Consider the following 20,103-nt stretch of genomic DNA (forward strand, 5'->3'; position numbering starts at 1 on the left):
ACATGGCGCACTCTCCCTTCTGGGCCTTGTTGTGCGCCCCCAGAGCACTTTGCGCCCACATATGGGGTATCTCCGTAGTCGGGAGAAATTGCATTACAAATTTTGGGGGGCTTTTTACCCTTTTACCTCTTGTCAAAATGAAAAGTATGGGGCAACACCAGCATGTTAGTGTAAAAAAATTTTTTTTTTCCACTAAAATGCTGGTGTAAACCCCCCAACTTCACCTTTTCATAAGGGGTGAAAGGAGAAAAAGCCCCCCAAAATTTGTTAGGCAATTTCTCCCGAGTACGGCGATACCCCATATGTGACCCTAAACTGTTACCTTGAAATACGACAGGGATCCAAAGTGAGAGAGCGCCATGCGCATTTGAGGCCTGAATTAGGGATTTGCATAGGGGTGGACATAGGGGTATTCTACGCCAGTGATTCCCAAACAGGGTGCCTCCAGCTGTTGCAAAACTCCCAGCATGCCTGGACAGTTAACGGCTGTCTGGCAATACTGGGAGTTGTTGTTTTGCAACAGCTGGAGGCTCCATTTTGGAAACAGTGGCGTACCAGACGTTTTTCATTTTTATTGGGGAGGGGAGGGGGGCTGTGTAGGGGTATGTGTATATGTAGTGTTTTTTACTTTTTATTTTATTTTGTGTTAGTGTAGTGTAGTGTTTTTAGGGTACAGTCACACGGGCGGGGGATTACAGCGAGTTTGAGCTGCCGCGCAAAATTTGCTGCATCGCAAACTTGCAGCCTGATACTCACTGTAAGCCCCTGCCCATGTGAGTGTACCCTGTACATTCACAGGGGGGGGGGGGGACCTCCAGCTGTTGCAAAACTACAACTCCCAGCATGCACAGTCCATCAGTGCATGCTGGTAGTTATAGTTTTGCAACAGCTGGAGGCACACGGGTTGGGAAACACTGAGTTAGGAAACAGACAATGTTTCCCAACCAGTGTGCCTCCTGTTGTTGCAAAACCACAACTCCCAGCATTCTCAGGCATGCTGGGAGTAGTAGTTCGGCAACATCTTTAGAGCCAGATGTTGCCGAACTACAACTCCCAGCATGCTTGGAGTTGTAGTTTTGCAACATCTGGAGGACTACAGTTTGCAGACCACTAATACAGTGGTTCCCAATCTGTACCCTTCCAGATGTTGCAAAACTACAACTCCCAGTATGCCAAAACTGTCCAGGCATGCTGGGAGTTGTAGTTCTGCAACGAAGGGCCAGATGTTACAGAACTACAACTCCCAGCATGCCTGGACAGTAAGGGCATGCTGAGGATGTGTAGTTTTGCAACATCTGGAAGGGCACAGTGGTCTCCAAACTGTGGACCTCCAGATGTTGCAAAACTACAACTCCCAGCATGCCCAGACGCCAAGGGCTGTCTGGGCATGCTGGGAGTTGTAGTTTACAAGGTCCCATTACAGCAATGCATGTCGCTTTACGGCGACGTGCATTGCTGTAAAGGGCCCGACCGCGGCTGAAGATCTACTCATCTGTCGCCGCCGTCTTCATCGCCGGGATCCGGGTCTTCAGGGACGAGGTAAGTACCGGGGGCCAGTCCCCAGCACTCCCCCGTCCCCCGCCGCGTCCTCCGGTCTTCCTCCCGTCCTCTCCGGACTTCAAGGGGCCGGGCAGGACGGGAGGAAGTAACCGCCCCCCCCCCCCTGCGATTGGTCGGTTAGTTAACCGACGGATCGCAGGGGATCGGAGGAGGTGGCAGGCTTGCCACCTCGCTCCTAGGCTCCAGCATGGTCCTGGCTGTCTGTGACAGCCGGGATCATGCGAAATTACCGGGCGGTCGGGTCCCAGAGACCCGATCAGCCCGGTATCGCCGCAGATCGCAAGAGCGATTTCCCTTGCGATTTGCGGCGATCGCCGACATGGGGGGCCTACATGGCCCCCCCCGGCGTTTGCCCTGGATGCCTGCTGAAGGATTTCAGCAGGCATCTGGTTCCGATCTTTGCCCGGCGAGCGGCAGAGACCGGAAAACGCCATGACGTTGTGGAACGTCATTGGTCCTTTAGGCCCAGGGTGCCATGATGTTCCACAACGTCATTGGTCCTTAAGAGGTTAAGCATTCAGCATGAAGTCGAGTCTGTTCAGTCTTCCAGATCTGTGTCAATATCCAGATTTCTGGACATAGGGGGGTATTTATCAATGGATTTATGGGTTTTTTTCACGTAACTTTGGCGCAATACTTTGGCGCAGTGTCTTTTTGCGCCAAAGTTTGGTGCATCATCTCCACTGTCATTTTTACAACTTTCTCAAAATCACACGGTCCTGTGTATGATTTCAACTTTGGTCAGTAATTCATCATTTGCGCCAATCGATCTTTGGTGCATTTTTTGCGCAAATCCCGTTTTTTTGGCGCAAATCCCCGCCAAGAAATTTTGCACATGGAAAACACACTTACCAATGTGAGAAAATGTAAAGGCGTCAAAATACATAAAAACATTTTTTTGGGGAAAGCAGCGACGCCTCCAGGGCTGCTCAATACTATCCTGCGACATAGTTGTCTCTGAGGAACCTTCACCCTCCGTGTAGTCAGCATTGGACACAGGTTCAGGAAAGGTAAGCACTAAAGCAGTGGTCTCCAACCTGCGGACCTCCAGATGTTGCAAAACTACAACTCCCAGCATGCCCAGACAGCCAACGGCTGTCTGGGCATGCTGGGAATTGTAGTTTTGCAACATCTGGAGGTCCGCAGGTTGAAGACCACTGCACTAAAGTAAAAAAAACAAAAAAAAAACAAAACTACTCAAGTTGAAAATAAAATCCATTGCACATGGTGGCTATAAACCCCACAAAAGAAAATACCTCATGTCGCTTGCTGATATACTACAGGAGGGACTCCGAAATGGCTGCTCTACAGGGTAAAATACGCCTCCTCTGTGGGGGTAAGTTCTGTATAAAAGGCTCTGTAAACAGCTGATTTCAACATTTGAGCCAAAATTACTAACAACTTGCACCAAATGATAAATTTGGTGCATGTCCACGAAAACCAAAGTGAAAAAAAAAAAGGGGTAAAAAGAAACGGTCAACAGGCAAAATTCAGGATTCTCCCCTTGAAGCACGACCTGGTGTCTTAGGTAACACAAAAATGTGCCTTATCCCATAGCCTAACACTGTCAGCCTGGAGGTTGGCAGGGCTTTATTATGGTCCTAGGGATAGGACTTATCAGATATATCACTTATCAGAACCTCGAGCCAATTCAGAGCCTCTGCTACTAACATGACAGTCTGTATTCAAAAATGTACACAATGGGGGAGGTTTATCAAAACCTGTGCAGAGGAAAAGTTGCTGAGTTGCCCATAGCAACCAATCAGATCGCTTCTTTCATTTTGCAGAGGCCTTGTTAAAAATGAAAGAAGAAATGTGATTGGTTGCTATGGGCAACTGGGCAACTTTTTCTCTGCACAGGTTATGATAAATCTCCCCCATTAATAAGAATTTAGGGGTCCTTTTCTATTATAGCTTAGTCATTAAAAGCTTTTTCACCTTTTTCCTACACTTTTACCTGTCATAGGGGAATTTTACAGGCAATAATCAAATCCCTTTATTGTAAATATGTGCTTTCACTTTCACTATCTCCTGTTAAACCCTGTCTAGGTGTGTAATATGTGCACAAACATGGCAGCCACAGAGGCCTAAATCAATAGTATTTGCAGACCATAAACATTGCATATCCATCTATCTATTTATCTATCTATATCTAGTTGAAGTTAAATTTATATTTCTCTACTTATCAGATGCATCTGTCCCACTATACTTGGCCATTGCACTGTTTAGAGACATATCACTAAAAAGCAGCCAGTTCCTATTTATGTTTTCCAACTCTCCAAGGAAGACAAAGGGAGACATCCTGAGAGAGTCAAGTCAATTGGGTAAACCATAAATCTATTGTCCCTAATGGACAGAGGTCCAACTTAACTAACAAAAATACCCCCTGGAGGATCTATGGGCTACTAGAGCTATATAAACAACCTTGGGGATGTAGGTCCCCTCAGGGAAACCCTGAATAAAGACCCTCCGGTCTAAAACTTAACTTTTAATATTTTTCAACTAATAATTAAAGGAGCTCATTTGCCATCAGGTGGCAGTGTGTGATTAAAATTACAATCCCTTATTTGTTATATTTCGGTTCTGTAGCATGCTATGCTTGGATGTAATGACCGCAGAGATGTGTTTGCAGTATTCTGCTCTGATGCTGTCTACAGACTTGGCATCACGCATCTCAGTGGTCCAACCAATTTCAAAGACCGGGATTGAGCTAAAATCTATTATCCTCTGACTCAACGTTTCGCCAGTAGGAACTGGCTTTTTCAAGAGTGTGAGGTACTGCCACCTGATGGCACACTGCCACCTGATGGCAAATGAGCACCTTTAATTATTAGTTGAAAAATATTAAAAGATAAGTTTTAGACCGGAGGGTCTTTATTCAGGGTTTCCCTGAGGGGGCCTACATCCCCAAGGTTGTTTATATAGAGGTCCAACTTAACTTTTAATAAATAATTAAGCAAAATAGTGTAGTAACGAAAAAAAAAACAATATCTTAGTGACTAAATAATATCCTATAGGTTACTCATACATGTGTTGTTAGATGTAGATCATGTATATAGCATTAGTGGTAACCAACTAATATACGAGACATAACGGCAAATAACCAGTTGCTCAACTCATAAATACTAGGTCAAAAACACTGTCCCTGTCCCAACGTGTTTCCATGAGAGGGACCTAGTCATAGCAGTCACTCGCACTTCATCAGGGGAAATGTACTTCAAATATAATGCGCACAAAAATAATAATGCACCGCACTAGTTCCAAGACAAATAACAAGAGGAGAGCAATTAACCATCATAAAACCTGATGTGTAGTAACCCAGCTATAAATTGTTGCCAATGTCGGCAATACTCAAAGTAATACATAATTAAAGGGACACCCCCAAAAATATACACCATGGATTGGTATTTCCCGAAGTGTCCGGTATGTGGTAACAGTCCTACTTAGTAAATACTGCATGGGGGATGACGCTAGAAACCTTGGTAGGTAGTTTGAGAACACAACTCTGCAGTGGCAGAGAATACCGGTCCGGTGACCGGGTAGGCACGCTCAGTATCCATGCCAGAATCCCCTGGTCACCTGGGTGCCGAATTATCCACTGTCCTACTCCGAGCAGGGCTGGTCTAGGATCTATATTTTTATGGGGTCTGAATTAGTTTAGGGGTCTGGCATAGAGTCTGTTTTGATTTATGGTCCTATTTTTGTGTTCCAAGGACCTGGTGTCTATATTTGTTTAGGGATCTGCTCCCGTGCCTGTATTTATTTAAAGGTAATGGGCTGGGTCTGTATTTAGGGTATCTGTATTTGTTTGGGATTTGACTCAAATGGGGTATGTTGGGTCTTGTCCTATATAAATAAATTGTACATACTGTATGTTGAAAAAAAAAAATTCTGCATTCCTTGCACCAGATAATGAATTGCATGAAGGGAGCTCTCTGCTGTCACTTCTCAAAAGTTGCCAAATATAGTCTAATAGAGCTGTGGGGATGATGAAAGTATTGAGGTTAGGAGAATATGAAGAGCTCACTCAGGACCCTCTACTACAGCATTCGAAATAAGCACAACTGTGGGAGTGGACAGGGTGCTGTGCTCCTAAGGATGGGTTCATGCAACAGAATCTGTGACCGGAAGAATGTCTGTGGCGTGGATTCCAACAGAACATTGGGCAAGTTCAATGTTCTGGCGGAATTTTTAGATTGGAATTTTATGACGGAAATTTCGCAGTGGGAATGGGCTAACAGAAAACCATCCATCATAGCAGGTAGTACATGCCCATCCTGAAACTAAGGTCAGGAAATCAGAGATGCAGCTCAAGAGTTGGAATAATGTTTGCAATGCACCATAGAGGGAAAACAATTGCTAGAAATATATATCTATCGCTATATTTTCGCTCTCTATCAAGTGCATGCATCACAGCTTATTCTTAAAATTAATCTGGAATGATAGGTATTCTGTGATGTGGTATGTAACATACTATTACTGCTTATGCTAACATAGGAGTGTGTAATGGTGCTTGTGTGAAGATAATATGTACTCTTTATTGTGGTAGTTATGGTAATACCTGGCTCTGGATATTTAGTTGTACTGCCTGTCCCAGGTGTTGTACTTGTAGTGCTGCCTGTACCAGTGTTAGTACTTCCTGTAGTAATTTCTGTCCCTGTGGTGGAGCTTGTTGTTGTCTGAGTAAAAGAAGTTGTAGTTGTAGTGGTACCCGTTCCTTTAGTGGTACTTGCTGTTGTCCGAGTTGAGGGAGTTGTTGTTATAGTGGTACCTGTTCCTTTAGTGGTACTTGCTGTTGTCCGAGTAGAGACAGTTGTGGTTGTGGTGGTACCTGTTCCTTTAGTGGGACTTGCTGTTGTCCGAGTAGAGGGAGTTGTGGTTGTGGTGGTACCTGTTCCTTTAGTGGTAATTGCTGTTGTCCGAGTAGAGGGAGTTGTGGTTGTGGTGGTACCTGTTCCTTTAGTGGTAATTGCTGTTGTCCGAGTAGAGGGAGTTGTGGTTGTGGTGGTACCTGTTCCTTTAGTGGTAATTGCTGTTGTCCGAGTAGAGGGAGTTGTAGTTGTTGTGGTACCTGTTCCTTTAGTGGTAATTGCTGTTGTCCGAGTAGAGGGAGTTGTAGTTGTTGTGGCACCTGTTCCTTTAGTGGTACTTGCTGTTGTCCGAGTAGAGGGAGTTGTAGTTGTTGTGGTACCTGTTCCTTTAGTGGTAATTGCTGTTGTCCGAGTGGAGGGAGTTGTAGTTTTAGTAGTGCCTGTTCCTCTAGTAGTGATTGCTGTTGTCCGAGTAGAGGGAGTTGTAGTTTTAGTAGTGCCTGTTCCTCTAGTAGTGATTGCTGTTGTCCGAGTAGAGGGAGTTGTAGTTGTAGTAGTGCCTGTTCCTCTAGTAGTGATTGCTGTTGTCCGAGAAGAGGGAGTTGTAGTTATAGTTGTATCTGTTCCTATAGGAGTCCTTGTTGTTGTTTGAGTAGAGGGAGTTGTTGTGGTGGTAGTAATGATGAGTACTGTACAAAAAAGTAGATATTTCACAGTATTATCATAACATACTTATATTTAATTATATTTATTGTACTGTTTACTGTACATCATATTTATAATCTTCTGCAATGTGATTTCCCCTATGAATATATTAATAATTTCAGTATTCATAAATCAATGGACCAAACCTAATTTTAGATGCTTATTAAACATGAAGCTATGTCATCTTTATACTATGTTAAAATGATGTGCTATGTGCATTACATTGAAGTTATTTTCTATTTTCTAAGTCATGCACTGGTCACAGCTGTAGTAGCAGTGGTATTACAGATATAATCAAAAAGATATGTAACATTTTATGACTGCATGTTACAAGACTTTCCACGGAGGTTGAATATTTATGTGGAGGCTTAACCCATACTCCTTTGTTCTGAAAATATGCTCAAATCTTGCTAACAATAGTCAAATAACATTAAGTTAAAAGGGTTGTCTAGTGAAAACTTTTATTAAACTAATTTGCCAAGGCTGCTCAATAAAACAGTAAAAGCCTTACCTTACCTTAATTGCTCCCCCGCAGCCTCCGGTATTAGGGCGCCCTATCTGCGGCTGGTGACATTGCTTTTCCCAAAGCTGCATACCATAGAGTCTGTAGCCAGGACAACTGACAGTGCCATGTGCCAATCACTTTCAATCTGATGAAGGGGTTGCTATACCACGAAACGCGTTCTTGTTTTTACCTTGTTCTATTTTATTCAGTGAACAAGAACTTTTAGTCACATCCTCTATTTGGTTGTGATATTTTCCACTGGACACCTGGGCGCCTAGGGCGATCAAGGTCTGTTTTTCTATCCCTTGAACTCCACTTCAGGATCTCCTTTGGTTGCCTCCTGAGACCTTGGGCTTGCACAGAATTTTACACACCTCTAATTGAGGCTACATGCGTATTTATTATACGCTCAAATTGAGCAGCCATTTTGTAGAGTCTTCGACTCCCCTCCCCACCTGTCGGTTTATTCAAGGGTAACGCACAAGGCACCTCCTCTGGGCCTTCTTTTTTTATTTCTATTTCTACACAGAATCACTGACTAAGGCAGGACATAACTGCAGCCATTGATTGGCAGAGCGGCACTGTGATTTCACATCTACAGCTCTGAAAAGCAGACTGTCAGTAACCTGGTGATCTCTGGCCAAAGACGGGGCACCCTTATACTGGGGGCTACAAGGGAACAAAAAAGGTGAGTTAAAGCTATATAAATGTATGGCGCAACCAAAAAAAAAAAAAAAAACACACAATATTTGTGTGAGGAAATATAAAAGAAAACCAACATTTTGTGGAGTGTCGTTTTTATGCAGTGCACTTTTCTTTTCTTCTCAATTATTTTTAACACTTTTTAAGCCCCCATATGGGACTTTTAATAGCAATCATTAGATTGCTATGTACTGTTCAGTACTATGTAATATTTTAGTACTAATCAGTACTATCGGCAATCATCATGTATAGCCTGGCTCTCCAATTCTGTACAAGAAGCTCGGTCCTGCATGCCAAAGGGAGGTAAGAGACAGGAATAGCAACAAAGTGGAAAACTCAAAATCTCCACAGGTTCTTGCAGCCCCATTTTTTTTCCCATTTTTACAAAGGCTAAAAGGAGAAAAAGCCCCCCCCAAAAAATGTAACCCCATTTCTGAGTATGGAAATACCCCATATGTGGATGTAAAGTGCTCTGCAAGCCCACTACAGGGCTCATAAGAGAAAGTTTGGCTGGAATTGAAGTCGGGGGCCACGTGCATTTTCATTTTGAACAGTGGGCTGTGCAAATGAAAAATAAAATGTTTCATTTTCAAGGACCACTGTTCCAAAAATCTGTCAGACACCTGTGGTGTGTAAATGCTTACTGCATCCCTTGTTAGAGTCCTTGAGGGGTGTAGTTTCCAAAATGGGTTCACATGTGGGTTTTTGTAAAAAAAAAATGTTTTTGTGTCAGAACCTCTGGTACAATCAGCCACCCCTGTGCAAATCCCCAATTTAGACCTCAAATGTGCATGGTACTCTCTCACTCCTGAGCCATGTTGTGCACATGCAGAGCACTTTACGCCCACGAGTATTTCCGTACTCGTGAGAAATTACATAACTTAATTTAGTTTTTTTTCCTCCTTTTACCTCTTGTAAAAATAAAAAATAAAGGAAAAACCCAGCATGTTAGTGTAAAAAAAAATGTTTTTTAAACCAACATGCTGTTGTAGGCCCAATTTTTTCATTTTCAAAAGTGGTAAAAGGAGAAAAAGCCCCCCAAAATTTGTAAAACAATTTCTCCCGGCTACAGAAATACCCTATATGTGGCCCTAAACTGTTGCCTTGAAATAAGACAAGGATCCGGAAGGGGGAGAGAGCACCATGCAAATATGAGACTTAGATTAGTTATTTGCATAAGGGCGGCTGAGGCTATGTTCAGACGGTGGAATGTCCGCACGGAAAATCTCAGTGCGGACATTCCTCCGACAACGGAGCGCTGGCAGAAGATGCTATGAGTGCGCAGAAGTGCGCTTTCTCATAAATGGCAATGCATTTCTGTGTGGACTCCGCAGAAAGAATAGAAATGTCTATGCGTACTATGGACTGTGGAATTCTGCCATGTGCACAAGAAAGCATCAGGGTGCAAAAGTTTGTTTGAGCCGCCATCAAATTGACACTGAAGTCCTCATTGAAAAAAAAAATATGTAAAGTCCATTTCAGTGAGGACTGCGGGGCCAACAAACCCAGAAATCAGTGGCTCATTACCGTCCAGACTGGGATCCAGGCAGGGTCACCCCAGAAGGTGGCTCCACAGGGCAATGCCAGTAGAGGTCCCCCATACTAGTGACCCTGTTCCCTATATAATTCACTTTGTCTCTCCATATACAGTGGGGCAAAAAAGTATTTAGTCAGCCACCAATTGTGCAAGTTCTCCCACTTAAAAAGGAGAGGCCTGTAATTTTCATCATAGGTATACCTCAACTATAAGAGACATAATAAGAAAAAAAATCCATAAAATCACATTGTCTGATTTTTTAAGAATTTATTTGCAAATATGGTGGAAAATAAATATTTGGTCAATAACAAAAGTTCATCTCAATACTTTGTTATATACCCTTTGTTGGCAATGACAGAGGTCAAACGTTTTCTGTAAGTCTTCACAAGGTTTCCACATACTGTTGCTGGAATTTTGTCCCATTCCTCCATACAGATCTCCTCTAGAGCAGTGATATTTTGGGGCTATAGCTGGGCAACACAGACTTTCAACTCCCTCCAAAGGTTTTCTATGGGGTTGAGATATTGAGACTTGCTAGGCCACTCCAGGACCTTGAAATGCTTCTTTCAAAGCCACTCCTTCATTGCCCAGGCAATGTGTTTGGGATCATTGTCATGCTGAAAGACCCAGCCATGTTTCATCTTTAATGCCCTTGCTGATGGAAGGAGGTTTTCACTCAAAATCTCACAAAACATAGCCCTATTCATTCTTTCCTTTACACGGATCAGTCATCCTGGTCACTTAGCAGAAAAAGCCCCAAGGCATGATGTTTCCACCCCATGCTTCACAGTAGGTATGGTGTTTTTTGGATGCAACTCAGCATTCTTTCTCCTCCAAACATGACAAGTTGAGTTTTTACCAAAAAGTTCTACTTTGGTTTCATCTGACCATATAACATTCTCCCAATACTCTTCTGGATCATCCAAATGCTTTCTAGCAAACTTCAGACAGGCCCGGACATGTACTGGCTTAAGCAGCGGGACATGTCTGGCACTGCATGATTTGAGTTCCTGTCGGCGTAGTATTTTACTGATGGTAGCCTTTGTTACTTTGGTCCCAGATCTGTGCAGGTCATTCACTAGCTCCCCCCCTGTGGTTCTGGGATTTTTGCTCATTGTTATTGTGATCATTTTGACACCACAGGGTGAGATCTTGCGTGGAGCCCCAGATCGAGGGAGATTATCAGTGGTCTTGTATGTCTTCCATTTTCTAATAATTGCTCCCACAGTTAATTTCTTCACACCAAGCTGCTTGCCTATTGCAGATTTAGTCTTCCCAGCCTGGTGCAGGTCTACAATTTTGTTTCTGGTGTCCTTCGACAGCTCTTTGGTCTTGGCCATAGTGGAGTTTGGAGTGTGACTGTTTGAGGTGGTGGACAGGTGTCTTTTATACTGATAACAAATTCAAACAGGTAACGTACCTTGTACAGGTAACGAGTGGAGGACAGAGGAGACTCTTAAAAAAGAAGTTACAGGTCTGTGAGAGCCGGAAATCCTGCTTGTTTGTCGGTGACCAAATACTTATTTTTCACCATAATTTGCAAATAAATTCTTTAAAAATCAGACAATGTGATTTTATGGATTTTTTTTCTCATTATGTCTCTTATAGTTGAGGTATACCTATGATGAAAATTACAGGCCTCTCTCATCTTTTTAAGTGGGAGAACTTACACAATTGGTGGCTGACTAAATAGTTTTTTGCCCCACTGTATATGGAGAGACAAAGTGAATTATATAGGGAACAGGGTCACTAGTATGGGGGACCTCTACTGGCATTGCCCTGTGGAGCCACCTTCTGGGGGCTCATCATCACTGGATGATGACTAGGGGAGGAGGAAGAAATGTGGGGTCTTTCTCCTCTCCCTCATTGGCGGTCTTGCTGTTGGAGGCAAGCTCAAGGCGTATGCCTCCTCCAGCAAAAAGCCTTCAGGGTGCTTTTTACATCTACTGTAGGCTGTTTTTGCAGTACAGGTATTTTTTTGCAACCCCCCCCCCCCTCCCCCCCCAAAAAGCAAAAAAAATATATATGCCCGCCCCCCCGAAAAAAGTTCTGATCAGTAATAAATCACTGATCAGCACTCAGGACAATCTGCACATGGGGTACGGACCACAGAACACAGAACAGTTGCTGGTGGCATGGACGCATATGCCCCCCCCCTCCCCCCCCAAAAAAAAAAAAAAAAGTTGGCTGTCTGGGTATGCTGGGAGTTGTAGTTTTCCAACATATAGAGTGCCACAGTTTAGAGACCACTACGCAGTGGTCTTCAAACTGTGGTCCTCCAGATGTTGCTAAACTACAACTCCCAGTATGCCTAGACAGCCATTGTAGTTTTCCAACATATGGATGGCCACAGTTATATAGAGACCACAACTGTAAAAAAAAAATTAATAAACATATTTGGTATTGGTGCATGTGTAAATGTCTGAACTATCAAAATATAATGTTAATGATCCTGTACGGTAAACGGCGTAAAACATAAAAAAAAGTTTGAAATCAATGCTTTTTGGTCACATGACAGTCCAAAAAAAACTTAATAAAAAATGATTAAAAAAGTCACATATACGCAAAAGTCGTTCCACCAAAAAAAAAAAAAAAAACTACAGATCATGGTGAAAAAAATGACCACTCATACAGCCCTGTATTTTGAACTTTTTTTTTATTTTTTTTAAAGCAGAGCAATAAAAATTCTATACACATGGGTATCATTTTAATCGTATTGACCCACAGAATAAAGAAAAATATTTTACCGCAAAGTTTACAGCTTGAAAACATACACATTTTATTGTAAAATGATTGATGTCATTACAAAGTACAATTAGTCGTGCAAACAACCCTATAGATGGAAAATTTATGAAAAATGGGAAGAGTTATGGATTTTAAAATGCGAGGAGGAAAAAATGAAAGCGTCATTAATGGGGTACTCCAGTGAAAAACAATTTTTTTCATATCAACAGATTCCAGAAATTTTAACAGATTTGTAAATTACTTTTATAAAAAAATCTTAATCCATCCAGTACTTATCAGCTGCTGTTTACTCAGTAGCGTTGCGACCCGGGTGCGGGGGGTGCGGCCCGCACCGGGTGACACCAACCTAATGGGGTGACACCAAGACGCTCCGTAGCCGCACCCCCCCAGCTACACAGACACCACCTCCCCCGTCGGTGCCCGACCGGCCTCCCATCCGTCAGCACAACCCCCCCCCCCGCGCTGTGTGTGCCAGTCCATCAGCAACCCCCCTCTTTCTCCTGCACTGTGCGCCCGTCCATCATCACACCCCCCCTCACCTTCACCAGCATTGTGCCCGGCCTCCGCTTCCACGTCTGCGCCGGCCTGACGTCACACCGTATGGCCGCGCAGGAGGACATCAGTTACGTCACTCGCACGGCGCCCGGTGAGAAGGAGCGCTGCGCTGGATGGGTGAGTGTGTGTGTCTGTCTCTATCTATGTTTGTGTGTGTGAGACTCTGTGTGTGTATGAGACTCTGTGTGTGTGTGACTGTGTGACTCTGTGTGTGTGTGTGACTGTGTGCATGTGTGTGTGACTGTGAGTGTGTGTCTCTCTGACTGTGTGTGTGTATTTGTGTGTGAGTCTCTCTGTGTTGTATGTGTTTTTTTTTGTGTGTGTGTGTGTGTGGGGGGGGGGGGGGGGTGGTATAACCAGCAATCTATTGTGGGGAACCTGCAAGGGAACCTGCGGCCTAATGTGGGGAAACTACTACCAAGTGTGGGGAGTCTATGCTACCTTATGTGGGGAGTGTATGCTACCTTATGTGGGGAATCTGTGCTACCTAATGTGGGGAAATTGCTACCTAATGTGGGGAATCTGTGCTACCTAATGTGGGGAATCTGTGCTACCTAATGTGGGGAAATTGCTACCTAATGTAGGGTAACTGGTACCTACCTAATGTGGGGGAACTGGTACCAAATGTGGGGAATCTATGCTGCCTAATGTGGGGAATAGATGCTACCTAATGTGGGGAAACTGCGACCTACCTAATGTGGGGGAACTGCTGCCTACCTAATGCTCCCCCCCCTGGCAGTAGCACCCTCATCATCCACCAGCAACACCCCCCCCCCCCCAGCAGCACCTCCATCAGCAGATCCTGATGGTGGATGATGGCGGTGCTCCTGCCAGGAGGATGATCCTGCCGATGGATGATGGGGATGATACTGCCAGGGGGGATGGCTAGTAGCACCCTCATCATCCTCCAGCAACACCCCCCGAGTAGTAGCACCCCCATCATCCACTAGCAACACCACCAATACCACCCTCCCGTGGTAATAGCATCAGCTAACGGATGTTGAGGGGTGTTACTGCGGTTGTGGTATTATATTCAGAGGGTGCACTGTATGGCAACGTTATATTCAGAGGGCGCAGTTTGTGGTAGTATTATATTCAGAGGGCGCAGTTTGTGGTAGTATTATTAGAGATGAGCGAACTTGCAGTAAATTCGATTCGTCACAAACTTCTCGGCTCGGCTCGGCAGTTCCAGCCCACCGGAGCACCTGAAAGCTGAACTAATTTATGCAGGAAAAGTTATCAACTGCCGAGCAGAGAAGTTTGTGACGAGTTGAATTTACTGTAGTTTGCTCATCTCTAATTATTATATTCAGAGGGCGCAGTGGGTGGTAGTATTATATTCAGAGGGTACAGTATGTGGCGGTATTATATTCAGGGGTACAATATGTGGCAAATTTATATTCAGAGGGTACAGTATGTGGCAGATTTATATTCAGAGGGTACAGTATGTGGCAGATTTATATTCAGAGGGCGCAGTTTGTGGTAGTATTATATTCAGAGGGTACAGTATGTGGTAGTATTATATTCAGTGGGTACAGTGTGTGGCGGTATTATATTCAGGGGTACAGTATGTGGCAGATTTATATTCAGAGGGTACAGTATGTGATGGTATTATATTCAGAATGTACAGTGTGTGGTAGTATTATATTCAGAGGGTACAGTGTATGGAAGGTTTATAATCAAAGAGTATAGTGTATAGTAGTATTATATTTAGAAGATACAGTGTCTCTCAGGTTTATAATAATAATTGTTTTCATATAGAGGATGAGAATGCGCTGACATAGTGAGGAGACGTCTGGGCGTCACATTCTACAGACAGAAGTTTTAGCTGGAACAAGTCCTGGCGGTATGTACCATCCGAATTAGATAAGGGAAGACTATAGAGAAGACGTCACCTGTAGTCACTGATATCATTGTACATTCTCCTCACTATAGAGAAGACGTCACCTGTAGTCACTGATATCATTGTGTATTCGCCTCACTATAGAGAAGACGTCACCTGTAATCACTGATATTGTGTATTCTCCTCACTATAGAGAAGACGTCACCTGTAGTCACTGATATCATTGTACATTCTCTTCACTATAAAGAAGACGTCACCTGTAATCACTGATATCATTGTGTATTCTCCACACTATAGAGAAGACGTCACCTGTAGTCACTGATGTCATTGTGTATTCTCCTCACTATAGAGAAGACGTCACCTGTAGTCAGATATTGTGTATTCTCCTCACTATAGAGAAGATGTCACCTGTAGTCACTGATACCATTGTACATTCTCCTCTCTACATCAGAGCTGTAGTCACTTGTCAGTTCTACAGTTAGGTCAGTGAAACTACAACTCCCAGCATAACCTCACCACTGCTCAAAGGGGTACTCTACTGGAAAAGATTTTTTTTTAATCAGCTGGTGCTACAAAGTTAAACAGATTTGTAAATTACTTCTATTTAAAAATCTTAATCCTTCCAGTACTTATTAGCTGCTGTATAAGCGATTCACAGGAAGTTATTTTCCTTTTTAATTTATTTTCTGTCTGACCACAGTGCTCTGTGCTGACACCTCTGTCCATGTCAAGAACTGTCCATAGTAGGAGCAAATCCCCATAGCAAACCTATCCTGCTCTGGACAGTTCCTGACATGGACAGAGGTGTCAGCAAATAGCACTGTGGTCAGACTGGAAAGAACTACACAACTTCCTGTGGAGCATACACCAGCTTATAAGTACTGTAAGTATTAAGATTTTAAATAGAAGTAATTTAAAAATCTGTTTAACTTTCTGGCACCAGTTGATATAAAAGTAAATGTTTTCCAGTGGAGTACCCCTTTAAGTAATTCTGGGAGCTGTATATTTCAATGGTGAAAACTTCTTTAACACTTTCCCATTCTGTGGCAACTGGAATATCTGATTATTATACTGGAATTTCTCACAATGCGCTACACCAGTGGTGTCTGTCACAACAGGCTAAAAACTTACTGAGGGGGGGGGGGGGTATGGGGGTGACACCATTTTCTACCGCACCGGGTGACACCAACCCTAGCAACGCCACTGTGTTTACTACAGATTAAGTTGTGTAGTTCTTTTCAGTCTGATCACAGTGCTCTCTGCTGACACCTCCGTGTCAGGAACTGTTCAGAGTAGGAACAAATCACCATAGCAAACCTCTCCTGCTCCGGACAGTTCCTGACATGGACAGAGGTGTCAGCAGAGAGAAAAGAACAGCTCAACTTCCTCAGGAGTATACAGCAGCTGATAAGTACTGGAAGGATTAAGATTTTTTATAGAAGAAATTTACAAATCTTTCTGGCACCAGTTGATTTAATTTTTTTCCACCAGAGTACCCCTTTAAGGGATTAAACAGGAGTTTTCTCCTATCCTGTTTAAAAGCTCTCTAGTGCTTTTTTCAATATTTTCTAGGATATCCTGTGGCCCGCAATATATATTCAGTTCGTCAGTTCGTCAAAAATATTCTCCTGATTATTAATCTGATGCAAACTAAAAAAAATGCCTGTACAGGACCGCAGTTTATACTTGGGTAGGATGGTAGCTGTAAGACTCACCCCAGTCGACTGGCACTCGGGGGAAAGTAGATTTGCTTGACCACAGTAGTCTGGAACATGAGAGGTAGTAGATCCGCTGAACCTGTGTGGCAGATGAAGCAGGCTGTGCCAGCGAGCCAGAGTCTATGGTGCCGCTGGTTTTCACCAGAGCCCGCTGCAAAGCGGGATGGTCTTGCTGCGGCAGACGGCACCCAGGTGGCTACCCCTGGCACGACTCAACCACATAGGCAGCTGGGGTGATACGAGGTACAGAAAGGAAGAGACAGAACGTAGTCTGGATAGCAGGAGGTCAGGGAAGGCGACACAGCAGCGTAAACAGAAACGTAGCTGAAGGTCAGTAGGCAGGCAGCAAGGTGCACGGTCAGGTAACGGAATACTAGGTCTGGTACACGGCAAGGAAACACAGTATAATGCTTCCACTAAGGCACTGGGGCAAACAAAGATCCAGCAAAGGTATGTGGGAGGTGCAGAAACTTATAAGTGTGTGACAGGTGCAAACCATAATTACGGGCGCACTGGCCCTTTAAATCTAAGAGCTCCGGCATGGGCACGCGCGCCGGAGCTGAGAGGAAGAAGCAGAGGACTGAGTGACGCGATGGGGTTCGCATGCGGGCGCGTCCCGCAATGCGAATCCCAGCCCCGCCAGCTGGGGAAGGGAGAGGAACAATGTGCTCACGGCCAGGGGGTACAGCCGGAGCGCAAGTTGGCACAGTAGCTACTGAAGTGAAGGAGAGAACTGCAGGCTGTGGGCTTCCAAAACTCAGATGTAACTAGATGTCTATTGTTAAAGGGGTACTTATGCACCATCTGTAGAAAGTACCATTGGGCGGGTGTGGGACACAAAAGAATCAACCTGTCTGCCAATTTTTTCTGTCTGATTTCCCTGCAAACGTACATGGGGGTCACCTAGTGGGCTTCATAAAGATAATCATTTTTGAACATGAAGACAATATTGCCACCTTTGCCCGTTTTTTATATCACTATGTTATCTCTTTTATCAAAGCATCAAGCATCAACCATTCCCCATCTGTGAGGTTGCAGGGATTCGAGGGATACATAAGAGCCTTCACATCTACCCGAATTTTAGAATGAAATAAATCTAAGTTGCTACCAGGGGACAAGGGGACAGAATGAGGATTGACCTCACCTAGGAATTCCTCTATGTACTGTTACTTCTTCCTCTCCTAACAAGTCAACCAATGTATCTAGACGCACCACTTCTGGAGCCTCCCCAAGGACACTGAAGACCAAAGTGCCTATGGAAACAGAAATTTCCCCTTCGTGTCTAATATGAATACATTTTTTATTTCATTGCCAGCACATAGCGCTTGGTTACAGTAAACCAGCACTCTATACAGTTTCCTGGTTTACGATATGTTCTTCCTGGGTGGGATATATAGAATGTATATCTCCTGCCCAGCATAATACATCATGTTGCTGGCTAGTTAACTCTTTAGTTGTGCAAAACTCTTGTGCCACATCACATTTTCGCATTTCTGTGCATCGGTTTCTTTTTTGCATTTTTCTATTTTATTTTCATCCTCCCTCTGCGTTTCCTCCTCCTAAAGGGGCACCTTCCACTTGAGAAGAATCCCCAGCATTTTTCCGTTTTTGCAATTTCATTTTTTCCTCCTCACCTTTTAAAAATCATAACCCTTTAAATTTTGCACCTACAGACTCATATGATGGCTTTTTTTTTGCGCCACCAATTCTATTTAATTCTTAATTATATCTAATTTTATTCTTTGTAATTAAATCAGTCATTTTACCCCAAAATCTATGGCAAAACAAAAAAAAATTATCATTGTGCAACAAAATTGGAAAAAAAAAACCTGCCATTATGTAACTTTTGGGGCCATCCGTTTCACCGTGATCGGTGATGTCCGGTATTAATCATGGGTCCCGGCTACTGTTAGCGCCGGGACCACCGCGTGACCCTGCGTTATATCGCGGGAGCCGGCGCAGGATGGAAATATACGTCCTGTGTCGTTAAGTGGCTAGATTCTTATTTTTAGTCCCACTTAGTCCAACAGTCGAAGACTCTTTTTTTTTTTTCATTTTAATATGGCGAGACCCCAAATGTTTCACAGTATTGTACAAAAACTTTGTCCATGTCATAGTCCATTTTATCAGAGATTAATTTATCTTTCTTTTGTTCTTTTACGTTAGTTAGTAAAGACACAATTTGTCTTTCAAGCATTTTAACGAAAGCCTTTTCGGGCACACATTTAGTTCACCAACCTTTTGTTAAATTTGTACACTTTACATGAAGAAACTCAAACAGCTTAAAAAGAAATTTTTAACCTGATAAAGTGCATGTCCATAGGTTTTTCTTAAAGTCCTATAGATTTATTAGCGAAACCTACACAAAAATGTTTTTATTTAAAAAAACTTTAAGTGGTGAGAGGAATCCCACAGAATTGTGTAGGTATAGAATTTCTGTGTTTGGTGTTCTTTTGCGCTGTGCACCACTCTAGACTGTTTTTTTTTTTTAATGTATAATAATATATGTACCTTATAAAGCCATTGGAGTTTTCTACAATATCTCAATGAATATGCCAGTAATCTCACATAATATACAACGGTGTTATGTACTTACTTGGGGTGATCTCAATTGTAACGGTTGTCGTGGTGCTTTCGGATGTGGTACTATCAGTTGCAGTAACCTTTTTAAAAGACAAAACACCTGTGAATTATTACAGCAAGCAAGATATATCCAAAACACATCTGTGCCAAACTAAAGGCATGCTAACACTGTACACTGTCTATTCAACTGATACATCTCAGTCACCTCGCGGATAGCAAAAGACATTTTATTGGCCACCCATCTATTTGGTATACAACATTATATCCTTTTTGTGCAGAAATAAGCATTGTCTATTGCCCTTTTTAAAGGGATACACCAGTGGGAAATAATTTTTTTCTTTTTTAAATCAACTGGTCCCAGAAAGTTAAACAGATTTGTAAATTACTTCTATTAAAAATCTTAACTCCTCCAGTACTTATCAGCTGCTGTGTGCTCCAGTTGTTATTTTCTGTCTGACCACAGTGCTCTCTGCTGACACCTCTGTCCATGTCAGGAATTGTCCAAGAGCAAAGAGTAAGAGCAAATCCCAATAGCAAACCTCTCCTACTCTGGACAGTTCCTGACATGGGCAGAGGTGTCAGCAGAGAGCACTGTGGTCAGACAGAGAAGAACAACTCAAACCCTCTGCAGCATAGAGTACAGGAAGGATTAGGATTTTTAAATAGAAGTAATTTACAAATCTGTTTAACTTTCTGGCACTAGATGATATGGAAAAAAAAATAGTTTTCCACAGGCGTACCCCTTTAAATAGATTTATCCCACAATAAAAGTATAGAATGGGATTTCTTTATTTAACATAGGCACCAGAGAAGACATTCGGGAACCCTCAGATGAGCAC

At 43.2% G+C, this 20,103-nt stretch overlaps 1 protein-coding gene across 4 annotated transcripts in view; it reads right to left on the minus strand.

Moving 5' to 3' along the window:
* Positions 1–20,103, minus strand: part of CDHR5 (cadherin related family member 5) — a 137,863-nt gene that overhangs the window by 25,111 nt on the left and 92,649 nt on the right. For 2 of the 4 annotated variants that reach the window (XM_056526999.1, XM_056527000.1), the window contains 2 exons: positions 19,278–19,344; positions 6,122–7,060 (listed from right to left, as the gene is read on the minus strand). In XM_056526999.1, the coding sequence (XP_056382974.1) occupies positions 6,122–7,060; positions 19,278–19,344 (1,006 nt within the window). The remainder of the gene's footprint in view (positions 1–6,121; positions 7,061–19,277; positions 19,345–20,103) is intronic. The other 2 variants (XM_056527002.1, XM_056527001.1) reach the window with 2 other exon arrangements.

The sequence above is a fragment of the Hyla sarda genome, chromosome 6, assembly GCF_029499605.1.
Source record: "Hyla sarda isolate aHylSar1 chromosome 6, aHylSar1.hap1, whole genome shotgun sequence".
In the NCBI taxonomy this organism is placed as follows: Eukaryota; Metazoa; Chordata; class Amphibia; order Anura; family Hylidae; genus Hyla; species Hyla sarda.